This window comes from Pan troglodytes, chromosome 21, assembly GCF_028858775.2.
Source record: "Pan troglodytes isolate AG18354 chromosome 21, NHGRI_mPanTro3-v2.0_pri, whole genome shotgun sequence".
Lineage (NCBI taxonomy): Eukaryota > Metazoa > Chordata > Mammalia > Primates > Hominidae > Pan > Pan troglodytes.
Window position 1 is genome coordinate 39988888 of NC_072419.2, and position 15473 is coordinate 40004360.

At 50.9% G+C, this 15473-nt stretch overlaps 1 protein-coding gene and 1 long non-coding RNA gene across 4 annotated transcripts in view; one reads left to right on the forward strand and one right to left on the reverse strand.

Annotated features, from left to right (window-relative positions):
* ZNF341 (zinc finger protein 341) overlaps positions 1-9765 on the forward strand; it is a 60555-nt gene extending 50790 nt beyond the window's left edge. For 2 of the 3 annotated variants that reach the window (XM_003316864.6, XM_003316865.6), the window contains exons 12-15: positions 1065-1197; positions 6337-6448; positions 6991-7061; positions 8466-9765. In XM_003316864.6, coding sequence (XP_003316912.1) covers positions 1065-1197; positions 6337-6448; positions 6991-7061; positions 8466-8995 — 846 coding nt within the window. In that variant the 3' untranslated portion in view covers positions 8996-9765. The remainder of the gene's footprint in view (positions 1-1064; positions 1198-6336; positions 6449-6990; positions 7062-8465) is intronic. The other variant, XM_016937729.4, reaches the window with a different exon arrangement.
* Positions 4846-15473, reverse strand: LOC107969999 (uncharacterized). Its single transcript, XR_001712201.3, has 3 exons — positions 15396-15473; positions 12972-13074; positions 4846-5250 (listed from the first exon to the last, which is right to left on the reverse strand). It is a non-coding gene; the product is annotated as an uncharacterized LOC107969999 (long non-coding RNA).

The following is a 15473-nucleotide window of genomic DNA, read 5'->3' on the forward strand; positions in this document are numbered from 1 at the left end:
CTTTATAGGTGGGGAAACCGAGGCAGAAAGGTCACCTAGCTAGGAAACGATGGGGCTAATAAGCAGTGGGGCAGCTGGGTCTGTGCCCCTGACCAACGCTCTACCAAAATGAATGAATGTGTGAATACATGCCCTTCTTTTGCCTGGACTGGAAAGAGATTTTCACTTCTGTGTTTTCTGGCTTTAAAAAAATTACCTTTCATACAAAAATTAGCTGGGTGTGGTGGTGGGCGCCTGTAATCCCAGCACTTCAGGAGGCTGAGGCAGGTGGATCACCTGAGGTCAGCAGTTAGAGACCAGCCTAACCAACATGGAGAAACCCCGTCTCTACTAAAAATAAAAATTAGCCGGGAGTGGTGGCAGGCACCTGTAATCCCAGCTACTCAGGAGGCTGAGGCAGGAGAATCGCTTGAACCTGGGAGGCAGAGGTTGCAGTGAGCCAAGATCGCACCATTGCACTCCAGCCTGGGCAATATGAGCGAAACTGCATCTCAAATAAAATAAAATAAAATAAATAAAAGTAAAAAATTACCTTTCCATTGATTTCTTTAGTAATTTGCTCGTTTTCCATTAATTCTTTTACTTGTCAGTCATTTGACCCAGGCTCTGTGCTGGGGAATGAAAGCCCCTCTCTGCCCACTTGGAGCTCCTGTGTAAGCAAAGGGCTGTCATTCAGTGGGTTAAATGCTGACTTAAAAGTGTGGGTGGACATTCAAAGGCAGAATTGGCTTTGCCGGGCATAGCACCAGGGAGCTAGGGAAGGCTTGACAGGAGCAGTGACGCCCGAGTTGGGTCTTGAAGGATGTGTAAGAGTTTGTCAGTAAAGAGAGAAAGGCCCTCTGGGTGGGAAGAACATCCAGGCAAAAGCTCAGGGCAGATGTGTTTTGTCCGGGCTTGTGGGGAGCCATGAAGTTCTAAGGGCTGAGTCTGACATTCTGGGTCCTGGCCCCTGATAGCCAGAAAGGAAGGTGTCTCTATAGGAAACGAGGAACCTTTGAGTTCAGAAGATGGCCAGGGGAGGGGCGCCCGGTGAGTCAGACCTGAAGGCCCCTCTTCTCTCCCAGGTGTTTCCTTGTGAACGCTACCTGCGGCGTCATCTGCCCACCCACGGCAGCGGGGGCAGGTTCAAGTGCCAAGTGTGCAAGAAGTTCTTCCGGCGGGAGCATTACCTCAAACTGCATGCTCACATCCACTCGGGTAGGTACCCTGCCCCTGAGAACTCCAGCCCAGCCCCTCCCCTCCCCCTCCCCCTCTCCTCATCCCTTTCTCTCTCTTCCCATCCCCATCTGGCTCTTCTCCCTGTCTCCCTCAGCCCCTTTTCCCTCCGCTTCCCCATCTCCCTCCCCATCTCACTCAGCCCCTCCCCTCATCTCTCTCAGCCCCCGTCTCCCTCCTCCTCCCCATCTCCCTCCTCCTCCCCGTCTCCCTCCTCCTCCCCGTCTCCCTCCTCCTCCCCGTCTCCCTCCTCCTCCCCGTCTCCCTCCTCCTCCCCATCTCCCTCCTCCTCCCCGTCTCCCTCCTCCTCCCCGTCTCCCTCCTCCTCCCCATCTCCTTCCTCCTCCCCATCTACTTCCTCCTCCCCATCTCCCTCCAGCACCCTTCTCCCTCCTCTTCCCCATTTCCTTTCCCCTCTCCCTCTCCCTACTCCTCTCCCTCCCCCCTCCCTCCGCCTCCTCACCTCCCTCCCTCTCCCCATCTCCTTTCCCCTCCCCCATCTCCCTCCCTCTCTCCATCTCTCTCCCCCCCATCTCCCTCACCCTCCCCATCTCCCTCTTCTTCCCCATCTCCCTGCAGCCCCCTTCTCCCTCCTCCTTTCCATCTCCCTCCAGCCTCCCTTCCCCTCCCTCTCCCCATCTCCTTCTAGCCCCCTCCAGCCTCCCTCCCCTGTCCTCTCCCCTCTCCCTCCAGCCCCCTCCCCCTCCTCTCTGTCGCTGTCTGTCTCCCTCCAGCCCTCCTGCCTCTCCCCTTGCTCCTCCTTCCTCTCTCCTTCCTGGCCCCTGATCCACCTGCCTTAATTCATGAACAAGGGATTCCCACCACCGCTAAAGCAGAGAAGAGCCCCTGGAGGTTGTGTGGAAGGGACTTTTTATTCTTTTTTTTTTTTTCTTTGAGACAAAGTCTCGCTCTTGTTGCCCAGGCTGGAGTGCAGTGGTAGATCTTGGCTCACTGCAACCTCTGCCTCCCGGGTTCAAGCGATTCTCCTGCCTCAGCCTCCTGAGTAGCTGGGATTACAGGCTCCCACCACCATGTCCAGCTAGTTTTTTGTATTTTTAGTAGAGACAGGGTTTTGCCATGTTGGCCAGGCTGGTTTCGAACTCCTGACCTCAGGTGATCCTCCTGCCTCGGCCTCCCAAAGTGCTGGGATGACAGGCGTGAGGCACTGCACCCAGCCTGTGTGAGGGACTCTTGACTCTGCCCCCTGTGGTGGGGACACTGCTCTCACTCTAAGTTCCCACTCAAACCTGAACAAAACGCCATCTCCTTGGTTCCCCAGTTGAAACACACTGACATTTTCTTTTCTATTAATCTTTAGATTTTTTTATTAGTTAAATTTTTTAATTGCTTTTTAATTGAAAAGGATCTAAAGATTGAGAAAACTTGAGGGAAAATCCTTGACGGGACAAAAGCGTATATAAAAAAATAAACTCCCTCTCACTTCAGATGGACAATCCAATGTTTTTCCTTTTTTTTCTTTCCTACGACCTATGGTAAAAAATACATTTCATATTGCAACCCAGGAAGCACACATAGGATGTATTGCAACAAAAGTTTTACAAAACAGTGTTTTCTATTTTGTCCTTTTCAATTTTAGTTTTTTTATTTTTTATTTTTATTTTGAGACAGGGTCTCACTCTGTCACCCAGGCTGGAGTGCAATGGTATGATCTCACTACAACCTCCGCCTCCCAGGTTCAAGCCATTCTCGTGCCTCAGCCTCCCGAGTAGCTGGGATTACAGGCGCCCACCACATGCCTGGCTAATTTCTGTATTTTCAGTAGAGACGGGGTTTCACCATGTTGGCCAAGATGGTCTCAAACTCCTGGCCTCAGGTTACCCACCCACCTTGGCCTCTCAAAGTGCTGGGATTACAGATGCGAGCCACCACACCCAGCCTATTTTTAATTCTTAAAATAACCACCAACAGGGTGTGACTTGTGGTTTGCAGTTTGCAAAATACTCCTAATTCTCTTCCCCAAAGGTAACTGTTAGCGGTCTAGTCTGCATTCTTCTAGTTTATATTTTACATATATAAAACGCTTGCTTACGTTTGCAAAAATGAGCACATACTATAACTTATGTGCCTTTTTTTCCTTATCATATACCTTGGCGATGTTCCCCAAGGAATGTGTGCTTACAGTTCCCCTGGAGGCTAAATTCTGTGGGTCCCCCTCCCCCGGGCCCCCCCCAGAAGTTGTTACCAACAGCACCTTCTTTTTCACATCTGAGTAGTCTTCCTCAATGAATTTTTCATCTTGTATTTAGCCAGTTCTCTATGTATGAACCTTTTTTTTTTTTTTTTTTGAGACTGAATGGCACGATCTTGGTTCACTGCAACCTCTGCCGCCTGAGTTCAAGCAATTCTCCTGCCTTAGCCCTCCAAGTAGCTGGGATTACAGGTGTGCACCATCACGCCCAGCTAATTTTTGTATTTTTAGTAGATACGTGGTTTCACCATGTTGGCCAGGCTGGTCTCGAACTCCTGACCTCAAGTGATCCCCCCGCCCCAGCCTCCCAAAGTGCTGGGATTACAGGCATGAGCCATCGCGCCCAGCCTATGTATGAACCGTTAAATTACATTTCAGCTATTAGTTTGTACACACAATGCTGTGTGGGTCCCTTGGCAAGCTTTTGGAAGTGTATCTGTAGTGTGTATTCTTAGGAGTGGAAATGCTAGGTTAAAATGCATGTGTAATACTGAGTTTCAGTTTGAGATGATGAAAAAATTCTAGAGACAGATGATGGTGATGGTTGCATGATGGTGCAAATGTACTTATGCCACTGAACTATACACTTAAAAGAAGCTTAAGATGGTCAATTTTCTGTTATGTATATTTCTCCACAATAAAGAAGGGAAAAGAAGTAATGCATTGTAAGTTTGATATTACCAAATTGCTCTTTATGGCTTTTAAAAATTATTATTCAAAAGTAATACATGCAGCCAGGCGCGGTAGCTCATGCCTGTAATCTCAGCACTTTGGAAGGTGAAGGTGGGTGGAGCACCTAGGTCAAGAGTTTGAGACCAGCCTGGCCAAAATGATGAAACCCCGTCTCTACTAAAAATACGAAAATTAGCCGGGTGTGGTGGTACACACCTGTGATCCCAGCTACTCAGGAGGCTGAGGCAGGAGAATTGCCTGAACCCAGGAGATGGAGGTTGCAGTGAGCCAAGATCAAACCACTGCACTCCAGCCTGGGCGACAGAGCAAGACTCTGTCTCAAAAAAAAAAAAAAAAAAAATACAAAAAATGAAACAAAACAAAACAAAAAAAACCACACAAATAATACATGGTTATTATAAAAATGGAAACAATATAGGAGTACATAAAGTAAAATGTTAAATTTCCCCTTCAAGTTGTAGTTGCCACTGACACTTTGGTCTGTCCTTTCCCTACACCTCCCCATCTTTCTCCCTGCATCTTCAGTTTATTTACAGAGACACATGGCTAGGGCTTTTTTGGGGTGTGCGGGTTGTATTTTTTCTTTCTTTTTTTTTTGTTGGAGCTTACATATCCAGTAGGGATTATATTTTTTTCTAAGAAAGATGAGATTGTGTTAAGCTGTTCTACTGCTTTCTTTCCCCACTAGCAGTATGTCCAGGAGATCTTTCCAGATCAGGAAACACAGATTGACCTTTTTAATCTTTTTAATGACCACAGAGCATTCTATTGTAGGGACCAGCATTTCCGTATCAACTGGGTTGATGTTTTTTCAGAAGTACTTTATTCATTCCAGAGGGAGAACAGAGAGGAAATAATGGCAGGAAGTCACAGCAGCCCAGAAACAGCCCCTTCCAAAGGGCAGGCTGTGACCCCATGGCAACTTTGCAGGCACCTCCCTTGATTTCCTGTGGGTTCCTCAGGTAGCCCATCAGGCAAGAGCTGCCCCAGGACAGGTTTAACAGCAGGAAGATCTGGGTAGCTCAGATGGGCTCTGGATCACGCTGCTGGGCTGGAATCTTAGCTCCCGCAACCATAGGGGTAGCCCCTGAGCCAGTCCCTTCACCTCTCTGAACTTCAGTCTTCTTTCTTATCTGTGAAACAGGGATGATGGGAGTCAGTGCCTCCTGGTTTGTTGGAAGGATTCAGTTAGATAAGGTGTGATTCCTCATCCCCCAGGGTGGACCGCATTGCCAGAAATGACATGAGGCCACCTTGCTACTCAGGCCGTGCCTCATCCTTGACTCCTCTCCTCCTCTCACAGTCACAGCCAATCCAGTGGCAAGGGCTGCCGACTGTGCCTTCCCAACATTGCTGTCCTGGGCCACTTCCTGGTTATCCTCACCTCCACCCTCATTCGAGCTGGTTAAAAGCTTACATCAGAGTCCATCCCTCTGCTGTTCAGACCTTCTGGTGGCATCTCTTCTGGCTCAGAGTAAAAGCCAAAGTCCTGGCCGGGCGCGGTGGCTCATGCCTGTAATCCCAGCACTTTGGGAGGCCAAGGCAGGTGGATCACTTGAGGTCAGGAGTTCGAGACCAGCCTGGCCAACATGGTGAAACCCCCCATCTCTACTAAAAATACAAAAATTAGCTGGGCGTGGTGGCACACACCTGTAATCCCGTCTACTCAGGAGGCTGAGGTAGGAGGATTGCTTGAACCCAGAAGGCAGAGGTTGCAGTGACTCACCTGAAATCTCGCCACTGCACTCCAGCCTGGGTGACAGAGCAAGGCTCTGTCTCAAAAAAAATAAATAAATAAAAGCCAAGTCCTTAGCTCTGCCTCCCAGGTCCTCCCATGCGGACCTGGCTGGCTCGCTGCCCTCACCTTCTGCCTTGTTCTCTGGCCACACCAGCCTCCCTGTTGTTCATCAGCACCGCCAAATGCACTCCTGCCTCAGGGCCTTTGTACCTGCTTTCCCTGCTGCCCAGACCATCTCCCTGATGACCTGAGGTCTCTCCTCATGCATGGCCTCATCAGAGAGGCCTCTCCTGACCATCCTGTCAAAATAGCCCTGTCTTGTCTCTGGCAAAACAAAGCCACTGAAGAATGAGAGAGGCTATTTTCTCCCCTGGCCACCTCCCTAGAGGAGGTGCTCCCCTGAGGGGCCCAGCGGGGACCCTTGTGCCCTGGATGCCGACTGCTGGTGAGTGCTGGCTCTCCCTGTCTGTGTCTGCTGCAGGCGAGAAGCCCTACAAATGCTCAGTGTGCGAGTCTGCGTTCAACCGCAAGGACAAACTGAAGAGACACATGTTGATCCACGAGCCCTTCAAGAAATACAAATGCCCTTTCTCGTGAGTAGAGACTGCCATGCAGGGGGGCGGGTAGCGGGACAGATTCTCCAGGGGTGCTGCTGGGGACAGTGGGACAGATGTCAGGCCTGAGGGCAGGCCTCTCCTTTTTCTTTTTTTGGAGACATGGTCTCACTCTGTCATCCAGGCTGGAGTGCAGTGGTAAGATCTTGGCTCACTGCAACCTCTGCCTTCTGGGTTCAAGCGATTCTCTTGCCTCGGCTTCCCAAGTAGCTGAGATTACAGATTTAGTAGAGATGGAGTTTCGCCATGTTGCCTAGGCTGGTCTCGAGCTCCTGACCGCAAGTGATCCATCCACCTCGGCCTCCCAAAGTGCTGAGATTACAGGCGTGAGCCACTGTGCCTGGCCAGGCCTCTCTCCTTTTATCCTGTCCTGGGCCCTGCCTGCCTCACTTCCCACCCTACCTCCTTGCCCAGCCCTTAGGGTGGACAAGGCTGTCCCTTGTGCCCAGGGCTAGTGGAGGGGCCAGCAAGAGAATCCTAAGCTTGGTGAGCTCCCCCTGACCAGTGGCTTTGGGTTTTAGGACGCACACAGGCTGCAGTAAGGAGTTCAACCGGCCGGACAAGCTGAAGGCCCACATCCTCTCCCACTCTGGTAAGTGGCTCTTGGGCCTGCTAAGAGGGTCTGGTTCAGCTCTAGTTCACTGGGATAGACCCGCCAGGAAGAGAAAGAGCAGACATATCCTGTGAGGCTTGTTTTCCCTACCTGGCACATTCCAGCCAGCACTTTCACTTATGTGGGCTATGAGCCAGGCCTGTGTTAGGGACTTCAGGGTTAACAGAGATGAATCAGACACAGTCCCCCAGTCCAAGGAGGAAGCTGACCTGAGCAGAGATGACTCAGTTGGAGCAGTGCCCAGTGTAATAGAGGTGTGGACGAGGTGTGGAGGGAATCAGATTCCAGCCAGGTCCAAGACATGGCCAGGAAGCTTCCTTGATAGGGCAGGGCAGGGGTCTCCAAGCCACTCCTCAGTTTCTCAGCGGCTCCTCAGAGCAGCCTGGCTGGCTTTCCACATGCCAGCCGAGGTCTGAAACAAGGTTCTTCAACCCTGGCACCATTGACAATTTGGGCCAGATAATTTTTTTTTTTTTTTTTTTTTTTGAGACGGAGCCTCCGTCTGTCACCCAGGTGGAGTGCAGTGGTGTGATCTTGGCTCATTGCAACCTCTGCCTCCCAGGTTCAAGCGATTCTCTTGCCTCAGCTTCCCAAGTAGCTGGGATTACAGGTGCCTGCCACCACACCCAGCTAATTTTTGTATTTTTAGTAGACATGGGGTTTTCACCATGTTGGCTAGGCTGGTGTCGAACTCCTGACCTCAAGTGATCTGCCCGCCTTGGCCTCCCAAGGTGCTGGGATTACAGGTGTGAACCACCGGCGCCTGGCCTGTAATCCTGTAGATAATTTTGTCCTGGGGGCTGTCCTGTGCCCTGTAGGATTTTTAGCAGTATCCCTGGCTTCTATCTACTGGTGTCAGTGGCATCCCCCCACAGTTGTGACAACCAAAAATGTCTCTAGGCATTGCTGAGTCCTCTGGGGGGTAAAGTCTCCCTTGTTTGAGAAGGTTTACAGAAAGGAGTCAGTCACTAAAGAAAGTGTGAAAACTGGGAGAGTAGGTCAATGACTTGGACACACAGGGCTGGGTTGGAGTCTTAGTGCTGCCATGTTCCTGTGGGTGGCCTCAGGCGTCACGGCCCCTCCCTGAGCCTGAGATGACCTGGCAAAGCGAGCCAAGGTGCAGAGAGTGAGCAGCTGTTCCAGGCAGAGGAGAATGGCAAGTACAAAGGCACAGAGGGAGGAGCCAGCGTGGCATCTCTGAGGAGAGCGAGTGTGGCTGGCGCAGAGAGTGGCTGGAAGAAGGCAGACAACGAGGGTGGAGAGAGCTGGGGCCAGATCACACAGGTGCTGGTGGGGAAAGAGCCTGGATTTTATTCCCAGCACAGGGCACTGTTGCGGGGTGAAGGTCTGGATGCTTCTCACTGACTTTCCCTTGCCCTCCAGGCATGAAGCTCCACAAATGCGCCCTGTGCAGCAAGTCCTTCAGCCGCCGTGCCCACCTCGCCGAGCATCAGCGCGCCCACACGGGCAACTACAAGTTCCGCTGTGCTGGCTGCGCCAAGGGCTTTTCCCGCCACAAATACCTCAAAGATCACCGCTGTCGTCTCGGCCCCCAAAAGGACAAGGACCTGCAAACCCGGCGGCCCCCCCAGAGGAGGGCAGCCCCCCGCAGTTGCGGCAGTGGTGGGCGCAAGGTGCTGACCCCCTTGCCTGACCCGCTGGGGCTGGAGGAGCTGAAGGACACAGGGGCTGGGCTGGTGCCCGAGGCTGTCCCCGGCAAGCCGCCCTTCGCAGAGCCGGACGCGGTGCTGTCCATCGTTGTGGGTGGTGCGGTGGGCGCGGAACCTGAGCTGGTGGTACCTGGACACGCTGAGGGGCTGGGCTCCAACCTGGCTCTGGCGGAGCTGCAGGCCGGGGCCGAGGGCCCATGTGCCATGCTCGCTGTGCCCGTCTACATCCAGGCCTCCGAGTGACGGACCTGAGGTGTCTGTTGCCTGGGCAGGCCTGATGCTCCTGTTTGGGTCCAGGGCCCCTGGGGGCAGACCGGTGATCCTTACCAGTGGAAGCGAGCCATCGAGCCATTGGCAGAAATCCTGCTGAATGTCATTCAGAAACCTTGGCCCATGGTCGCCCTCCTGTGCCCCTCTCCTGCCGGAAAGCCCTGCAACATTCTAGGGTTGGGGGCAGGGCCATCCACGGTTTCTGGGCAGAGCCATGGTGGCAGGAGAGAGATGGCTGAAGCCTGAGCAGCCCAGAGTCCCGCTGGTCTAGGCTGGTGGTCGGGGCCCCTGGGAGAGGAGATAGGGCATTCCTCCCCACTCTGTCTCCAGGCTGCCTCTGGGTGGCCTCTAGTCTGCTGTTCTTCAGGAGGCCTGCCATAAACTCTTCGGAGTTTATGTGTTGCACCTTTTCACAGACGGTTCCCCACAGCGTCCTCAGACAGCTCTGTGATGTAGCTTTTAGGAGGCACTCAGGTGTCACGGCTAGACTGCAGCTATGAGACAGATCTGGCTTCAAATCCAAGAGTTGCCATGCACTTGCTGTGTGACCTTGGGCAAGTCACTTCACTTCTCTGAGCCCGTGTTCCTCATCTGTACAATGGGGCTTACGATACTACTACCTCATAGGGTTGTCCTGGGGATCCAGTATGATGAAGTGCGCCAGGAGCTTGGCATGGTGCCCGGCACGCAGAAAGTTCTCAATAAATGTTTTTGTCATAACGTGTCCGGGTGGCCTGGGCCAAGCTGTGGTAGTTTCCTTCTTTGCCCCTAGGTGGCAGCACTCCCCCTCTGAAGCTTGTGGTGGCTGAGGGGTCCCAGGCCCCTCACACAGGGAGCCCTGGAGAGATGATAAGGGAAGCAAGGCTGGGCACGGCAGCTCATGCCTGTAATCCCAGCACTTTGGGAGGCCAAGGTGGGCTGATCACCTGAGATCAGGAGTTTGAGACCAGTCTGGCCAACATGGCAAAACCTCGTCTCTAGTGAAAATACAAAAAATTAACCGGGTGTGGTGGTGCACACCTGTATTCCCAGCTACTTGGGAGGCTGAGGCGGGAGAATCACTTGAACCCAGGAGACAGAGGTTGCAGTGAGCTGAGATCGTGCCACTGCACTCCAGTGTGGGAGACAGAGTGAGACCCTGTCTCAAAAAAAAAAAAAAAAAAAAAAAATTAGCTGGGCATGGTGGCGGGTGCCTGCAGTCCCAGATATGCTGGAGGCTAATGTGGGAGGATCACTTGAGCCCAGGAGGTCAAGGCTGCAGTGAGCTGAGATTGTGCCACTGCATTCCAGCCTGGGCAACTGAGCAAGACCCTGTCTCAAAGATTTAAAAAAAAAGAAAAGAAACGAAAAAAAAGAAAGGAAATTGGGAACACCCATCCACAGAAAACAGTCCAGGACAACACCCCATGGGGGTCGGGGTTTGTACTCACTTGTGGGAATTCAGGATAGTTAGCCACCTCCAAATCCGTTGTAAACAAGATCAGAAATTCCTCTCGTGTCGGCATCTGGAGGCCATCAATGTCCCCGCGTCCAGTGCTTCCTCCTACCTCTCAGCTGGTCCCGGTGGGAGGTGGACCGGGCTCATGAGGAGGCGGGAAGGAGAAAAGGGCCTTGACTAGTGTTTTCCCATTTATCTTCACAGCCACCCTTCTGGGCTGTTGGACTCCATTTGATGACTGAATTGTTTTGAAGGCTGGCAGGTCCCTCAGGCATCTGTGTTGGATCTCAGGGCTGGAACTCAGAGCCAGGCCCAGCTTCCCACATCCTCAGGAAGGGTGTGACGCAGCAGGAGGGACAGAGTTGATGGGGGTGAGGTGTGTAAGTGTACCGGCCTGCACAAAGGCCCGAGGGGGACTGGTGGGGACAGGAAGTCAGAGGGGATGTCCCTGGAGCTGGGCCTTGGCCCGGGGTGCTTTGATGGGTGGATGGATAGGGGAAGGTGTGCTGGGTGAGAGCAGGGCGCGTGCAAACACCTTGGGGTGGGACAGTGCCGGGCCTGCTATGTTCTGGGGCCGGCGGATGTTCCAGGATGACCAGAGGTCTCAGAGGAGTAGGTGGATAATGATCATGGCTGTTGCTTCAGCTTCTCCACACGAGGGACACTGTGCCAGGCTATTTACAGTCACATCGCCTCAGCCTGTCATGTGAGTGCTGTTACTTTCTGTATTTTACAGCTGAGAAAACCCAGGCCCAGAGGGGTAAACTTCCTTACCCAAGCTCACACAGCCAGGAAAGCTGCAGAGCTGGGACTCAAGCCACGGCAGCCTGCCTCCATGGGTTCTTAGCCACTTTCCATGATTGAAGTGTGGGTTGATGAATCAGAGAGGGCCTTAGATGTGGGTTAAGGAATCTGGACTTTATTCTCCACATAATGAAGGAGTCATGGGAGACAGTGAACATTTTTAAAAGTTGTAACAATGGCATTGAAAGAAATGTGAAGAACGACATCTTCAGCCGGGTATGGTGGCTCACTCCTATAATCCCAGCACTTTGGGAGGCCGAGGCGGGTGGATCACCCGATGTCAGGAGTTTGAGACTATCCTGGCCAACATGGTGAAACCCCATCTCTACTAATAATACAAAAAAATTAGCTGGGCGTGGTGGCACATGCCAGTAATCTCAGCTACTTGGGAGGCTGAGGCAGGAGAATCGCTTGAACCCGGGAGGCAGAGTTTGCGGTGAGCTGAGATCCCGTGACATTGCACTCCAATCTGGGTGACAAGAGTGAAACTCCATCTCAAAAAAAAAAAAAATGACATCTTCTTCCTAATATAACTATTTAAGTGGTTTTTCTATAGCTTCTTCCTGTCAGTGCACACAGGCATACACGTCTACTGGTAATCACGAGAACTAACATTTATTAGTTATCGAATGCCTGGCACCATCCCCAGCACCTCAATGTAGGCACTACTTTTAAGCCCATTTTGCAGCTGAGATGAGGCAACAGGCACATTAAGGTTAAGCAGCCCAAAGTCACACAGGAGGGAAGTAGCAGAGCCAAGCCACAGATAAGGACATACCAAGGTCAGCTATAATGTTTAACAGAAAGTTGGTGACAAATCCCAGCACTTTGAGAGGCCGAGGCAGGCAGATCACGAGGACAGGAGATCAAGACCATCCTGGCTAACATGGTGAAACCCTGTCTCTACTAAAAATACAAAAAATTAGCCAGATGTGGTGGCCCTGGAGCTGGTCCCAGCTACTTGGGAGGCTGAGGCAGGAGAATCGCTTGAACCCGGGAGGCGGAGGTTGCAGTGAGCCGAGATCATGCCACTGCTCTCCAGCTTGGGGGAGAGCAAGACTCTGTCTTATTAAATAAATAAATAAATAAATAATAAAAAAGAAAGTTGGAGATAGCTGCTCCAGGACCCCAGGGTCTGCCACCGAACTCCAAGATGCTGGACAGAGTGGAGCATAAAAAGGGGCTGGCCTAGGCATCCAGGGTCTCACTCCACCCCCAGAAAGATCACAGTTTTTTACCGGGTGTGGTGGCTCACTCCTGTAATCCCAGCACTTTGGGAGGCCAAGATGGGCGGATCACCTGAGGTCAGGGGTTCGAGACCAGCTTGGCCAACATGGCGAAACCCCATCTCTACTACAAAAAATTAGCCATTCGTGTTTGCATGTGCCTGTGATCCCAGCTACTTGGGAAGCCAAGGCAGGAGAATTTGTAGAATCCGGGAGACGGAGGTTGCAGTGAGCCGAGATCTCACCATTGCACTCCAGCCAGGGTGACAGAGTAAACTCATGGACAGACTCTTACTCTAAGAGTAAACTCTGTCTCAAAAAAAAAAAAAAAAAAAAAGAGAAAGATTACAGTCTTTGGTATCAAGCAGAGCTCGGTTTGAATTCTGGCTCTGCCCCCTCCTAGCTGTGTGACTATGGCAAGTCACTTCACCTTTCTGAACCTCAGTTTCCTCGTGTCAGTGTGGAGAATAATAGTACCTACCTGGCGAGGTTGATGTCACAATTCACGGAAATAATTCAGGTAAAGCAGAGATCACAAATTGGCTGCTCATGGCAGCCTCCAGACAGTTCGGCATTCACAGTGTCTGAAAAAGTAAGCCAACATTTAAAAACAAATTTAAAATATACTACAGTGGTGAAATGTCAGGAACGACACAAGGATGCCTGCTGTTATGACTCCAATATTACATTAGCAGCCTGGCCAGAATAATAGAGCAAGAAAAAGAAATAAATAGTATCAGGATTGGAAAGGGTGAGATAATAGCAAGGGTGCTGAAATAATAGCAAGATCAATATATACAAATCTACTATGCTCCTATACTCCAGAAGCAATTAGAAAATGTAAAAAATTGGGACATTTGGGCCAGGCGTGGTGGCTCACACCTGTAATCCCAGAACTCTGGCAGGCTGAGGTGGGTGGATCATGAGGTCAGGAGATTGAGACCAACCTGGCCAACGTGGCAAAACCCTGTCTCTACTAAAAAATACAAAAAATTAGCCGAGCATGGTGGTGCGTGCCTGTAATCCCAGCTACTCGGGAGGCTGAGGCTGGAGAATCACTTGAACTGGGGAGGTGAAGGTTGCAGTGAGCTGAGATCATGCCACTGCACTCCAGCCTGGGCAACGGAGTGAGACTCTGTCTCAAAATAAATAAATAAATATATAAATAAACAAAAAAACTCATTTCCTCTGATAAGTTTTCCTTGGCCAATCTGTGTAACATAGCCCCACCTCCATCATTCTCGAATTCCTTACCCTATTTTATTTTTATACGTCACCCTTGACATTATATTAGACATTTGTTTATTGTCTATTGTCCTCATTAGAAACAAAAGGTCCACAAAGGCATCGACTTTTGTCTGTTTTGTTCCTGAAGTATCTACAGTGCTTAGACCTTCCCAGGAATTGTTCAATCAACATTTGTCGAATGAATAAACAACAGCACTTTGAGAGAAGAAGGCTCACTTTACCCACCCACCCGCTCCTCTCACCCCAGGGAGGCCAGAGAATCTGTCATGTAGACCGAGATATGACTGACCCAGGGTCCTGGGAAGTAATGTCTGATATAAAAGGATATCTTCCTTTGTTCAAAGAGGGAGCAGAGAATATCTGGGCCAAATGACTAAGGCAGGTGGCTTGGAAGTCTTGGTCGACAGAGCAGGTGTCCCTGTGGCCCAGGAGAACTGGTTGGACTAGTTTTGTCTCCTTTGGGGAGGAAGGAGTGGAGGTGGCAGCTACAGGTGCCACTCCAAGGCACCCAAGGCTGCCAGCAAGTGACCCCCCCACACACAAGGCTTTCAGGGCCTGAAGGGTGGTGATCAGGGAGGTGAGCAGGCTCCATCTAAGGATTGGCAGTGACTTCTTACTAGCTGAGGGTGCCTCAGGTAGGCTTAGGCACAGAACCCAGAGGCAGGAGGCCAAGGCCCAACTTTAGGGCCTTGGGTCCTTTGAAGAAGCACAGAGAATAAACAGGCCCAGGGAGAGAAAAGGTCTTGTCCAAAGTCTCATCAAGGCAAGGCTGCTTCCCAGGCCACTGCTACCTCAGTCCACTTATTTATTGATCAAATATTTCTTGAGTACCTACTACGTGCCAAGCATAGTTCTTTGATGATACATCATGAGCAAAACAATCATTTGTGGAGATCCTTTGTGGAGGAAGCAGAAGATAAACAACAAAGTAAATAAGTAAGTTATAGATGTTAGGAGGTGACGAGTACTATAGAGAAGGAAAAAAAGTAGAGGTGAGTAGAGGTTTTGAGAGTTTGGGGGGTGCTGGTGTGTTTGAGGAAGAGTAGAGGGGCCAGTGTGATTGGAGTGAGGCACTGGAAAGGGGGAGGGCAAGGAGGTGACGGGAAAATCATGACATCATGTAGGGACTTGAGGGACATTGAAAGGACTTTGGGTTTTACTTGAGGGACGTGGAGAGCCACTGGAGGATTGTGAGCATTCAGTGACTGGATCCGACATACATATGTATGTCCAATGTCAAAACATATATATGTGTGTGTGTGTGTACATATATGTATATATATGTGTGTGTATATATATATGTCAGATGTCAAAAATATATATATATATATAATTTTTTTTTTTTTCCTGAGACAGAGTCTCTCTCTGTCACCCAGGCTGGAGTGCAGTGGCGTGATCTCAGCTCACTGCAACCTCCAACTCCCAGATTCAAGCGATTCTCGTGCCCCTGCCTCCTGAGACTACAGGTGCATGCCACCATGCCCAGCTAATTTTTGTATTTTTAGTAAAGATAGGGTTTCACCATGTTACCCAGGCTGGTCTTGGACTCCTGGCCTCAAGTGATCCGCCTGCCTCGGCCTCCCAAAATGCTGGGATTATAGGGATGAGCCACTGTGCCCAGCCAAACACATATTTTTTAAAGGATACCTCTGCTTACCATGTAGAGAATGAGCTGGAAGGAATAAAGATGGAGACAGGAAGGCCAATGAGGAAGAGTATTAGGTTCCTCTTGCTT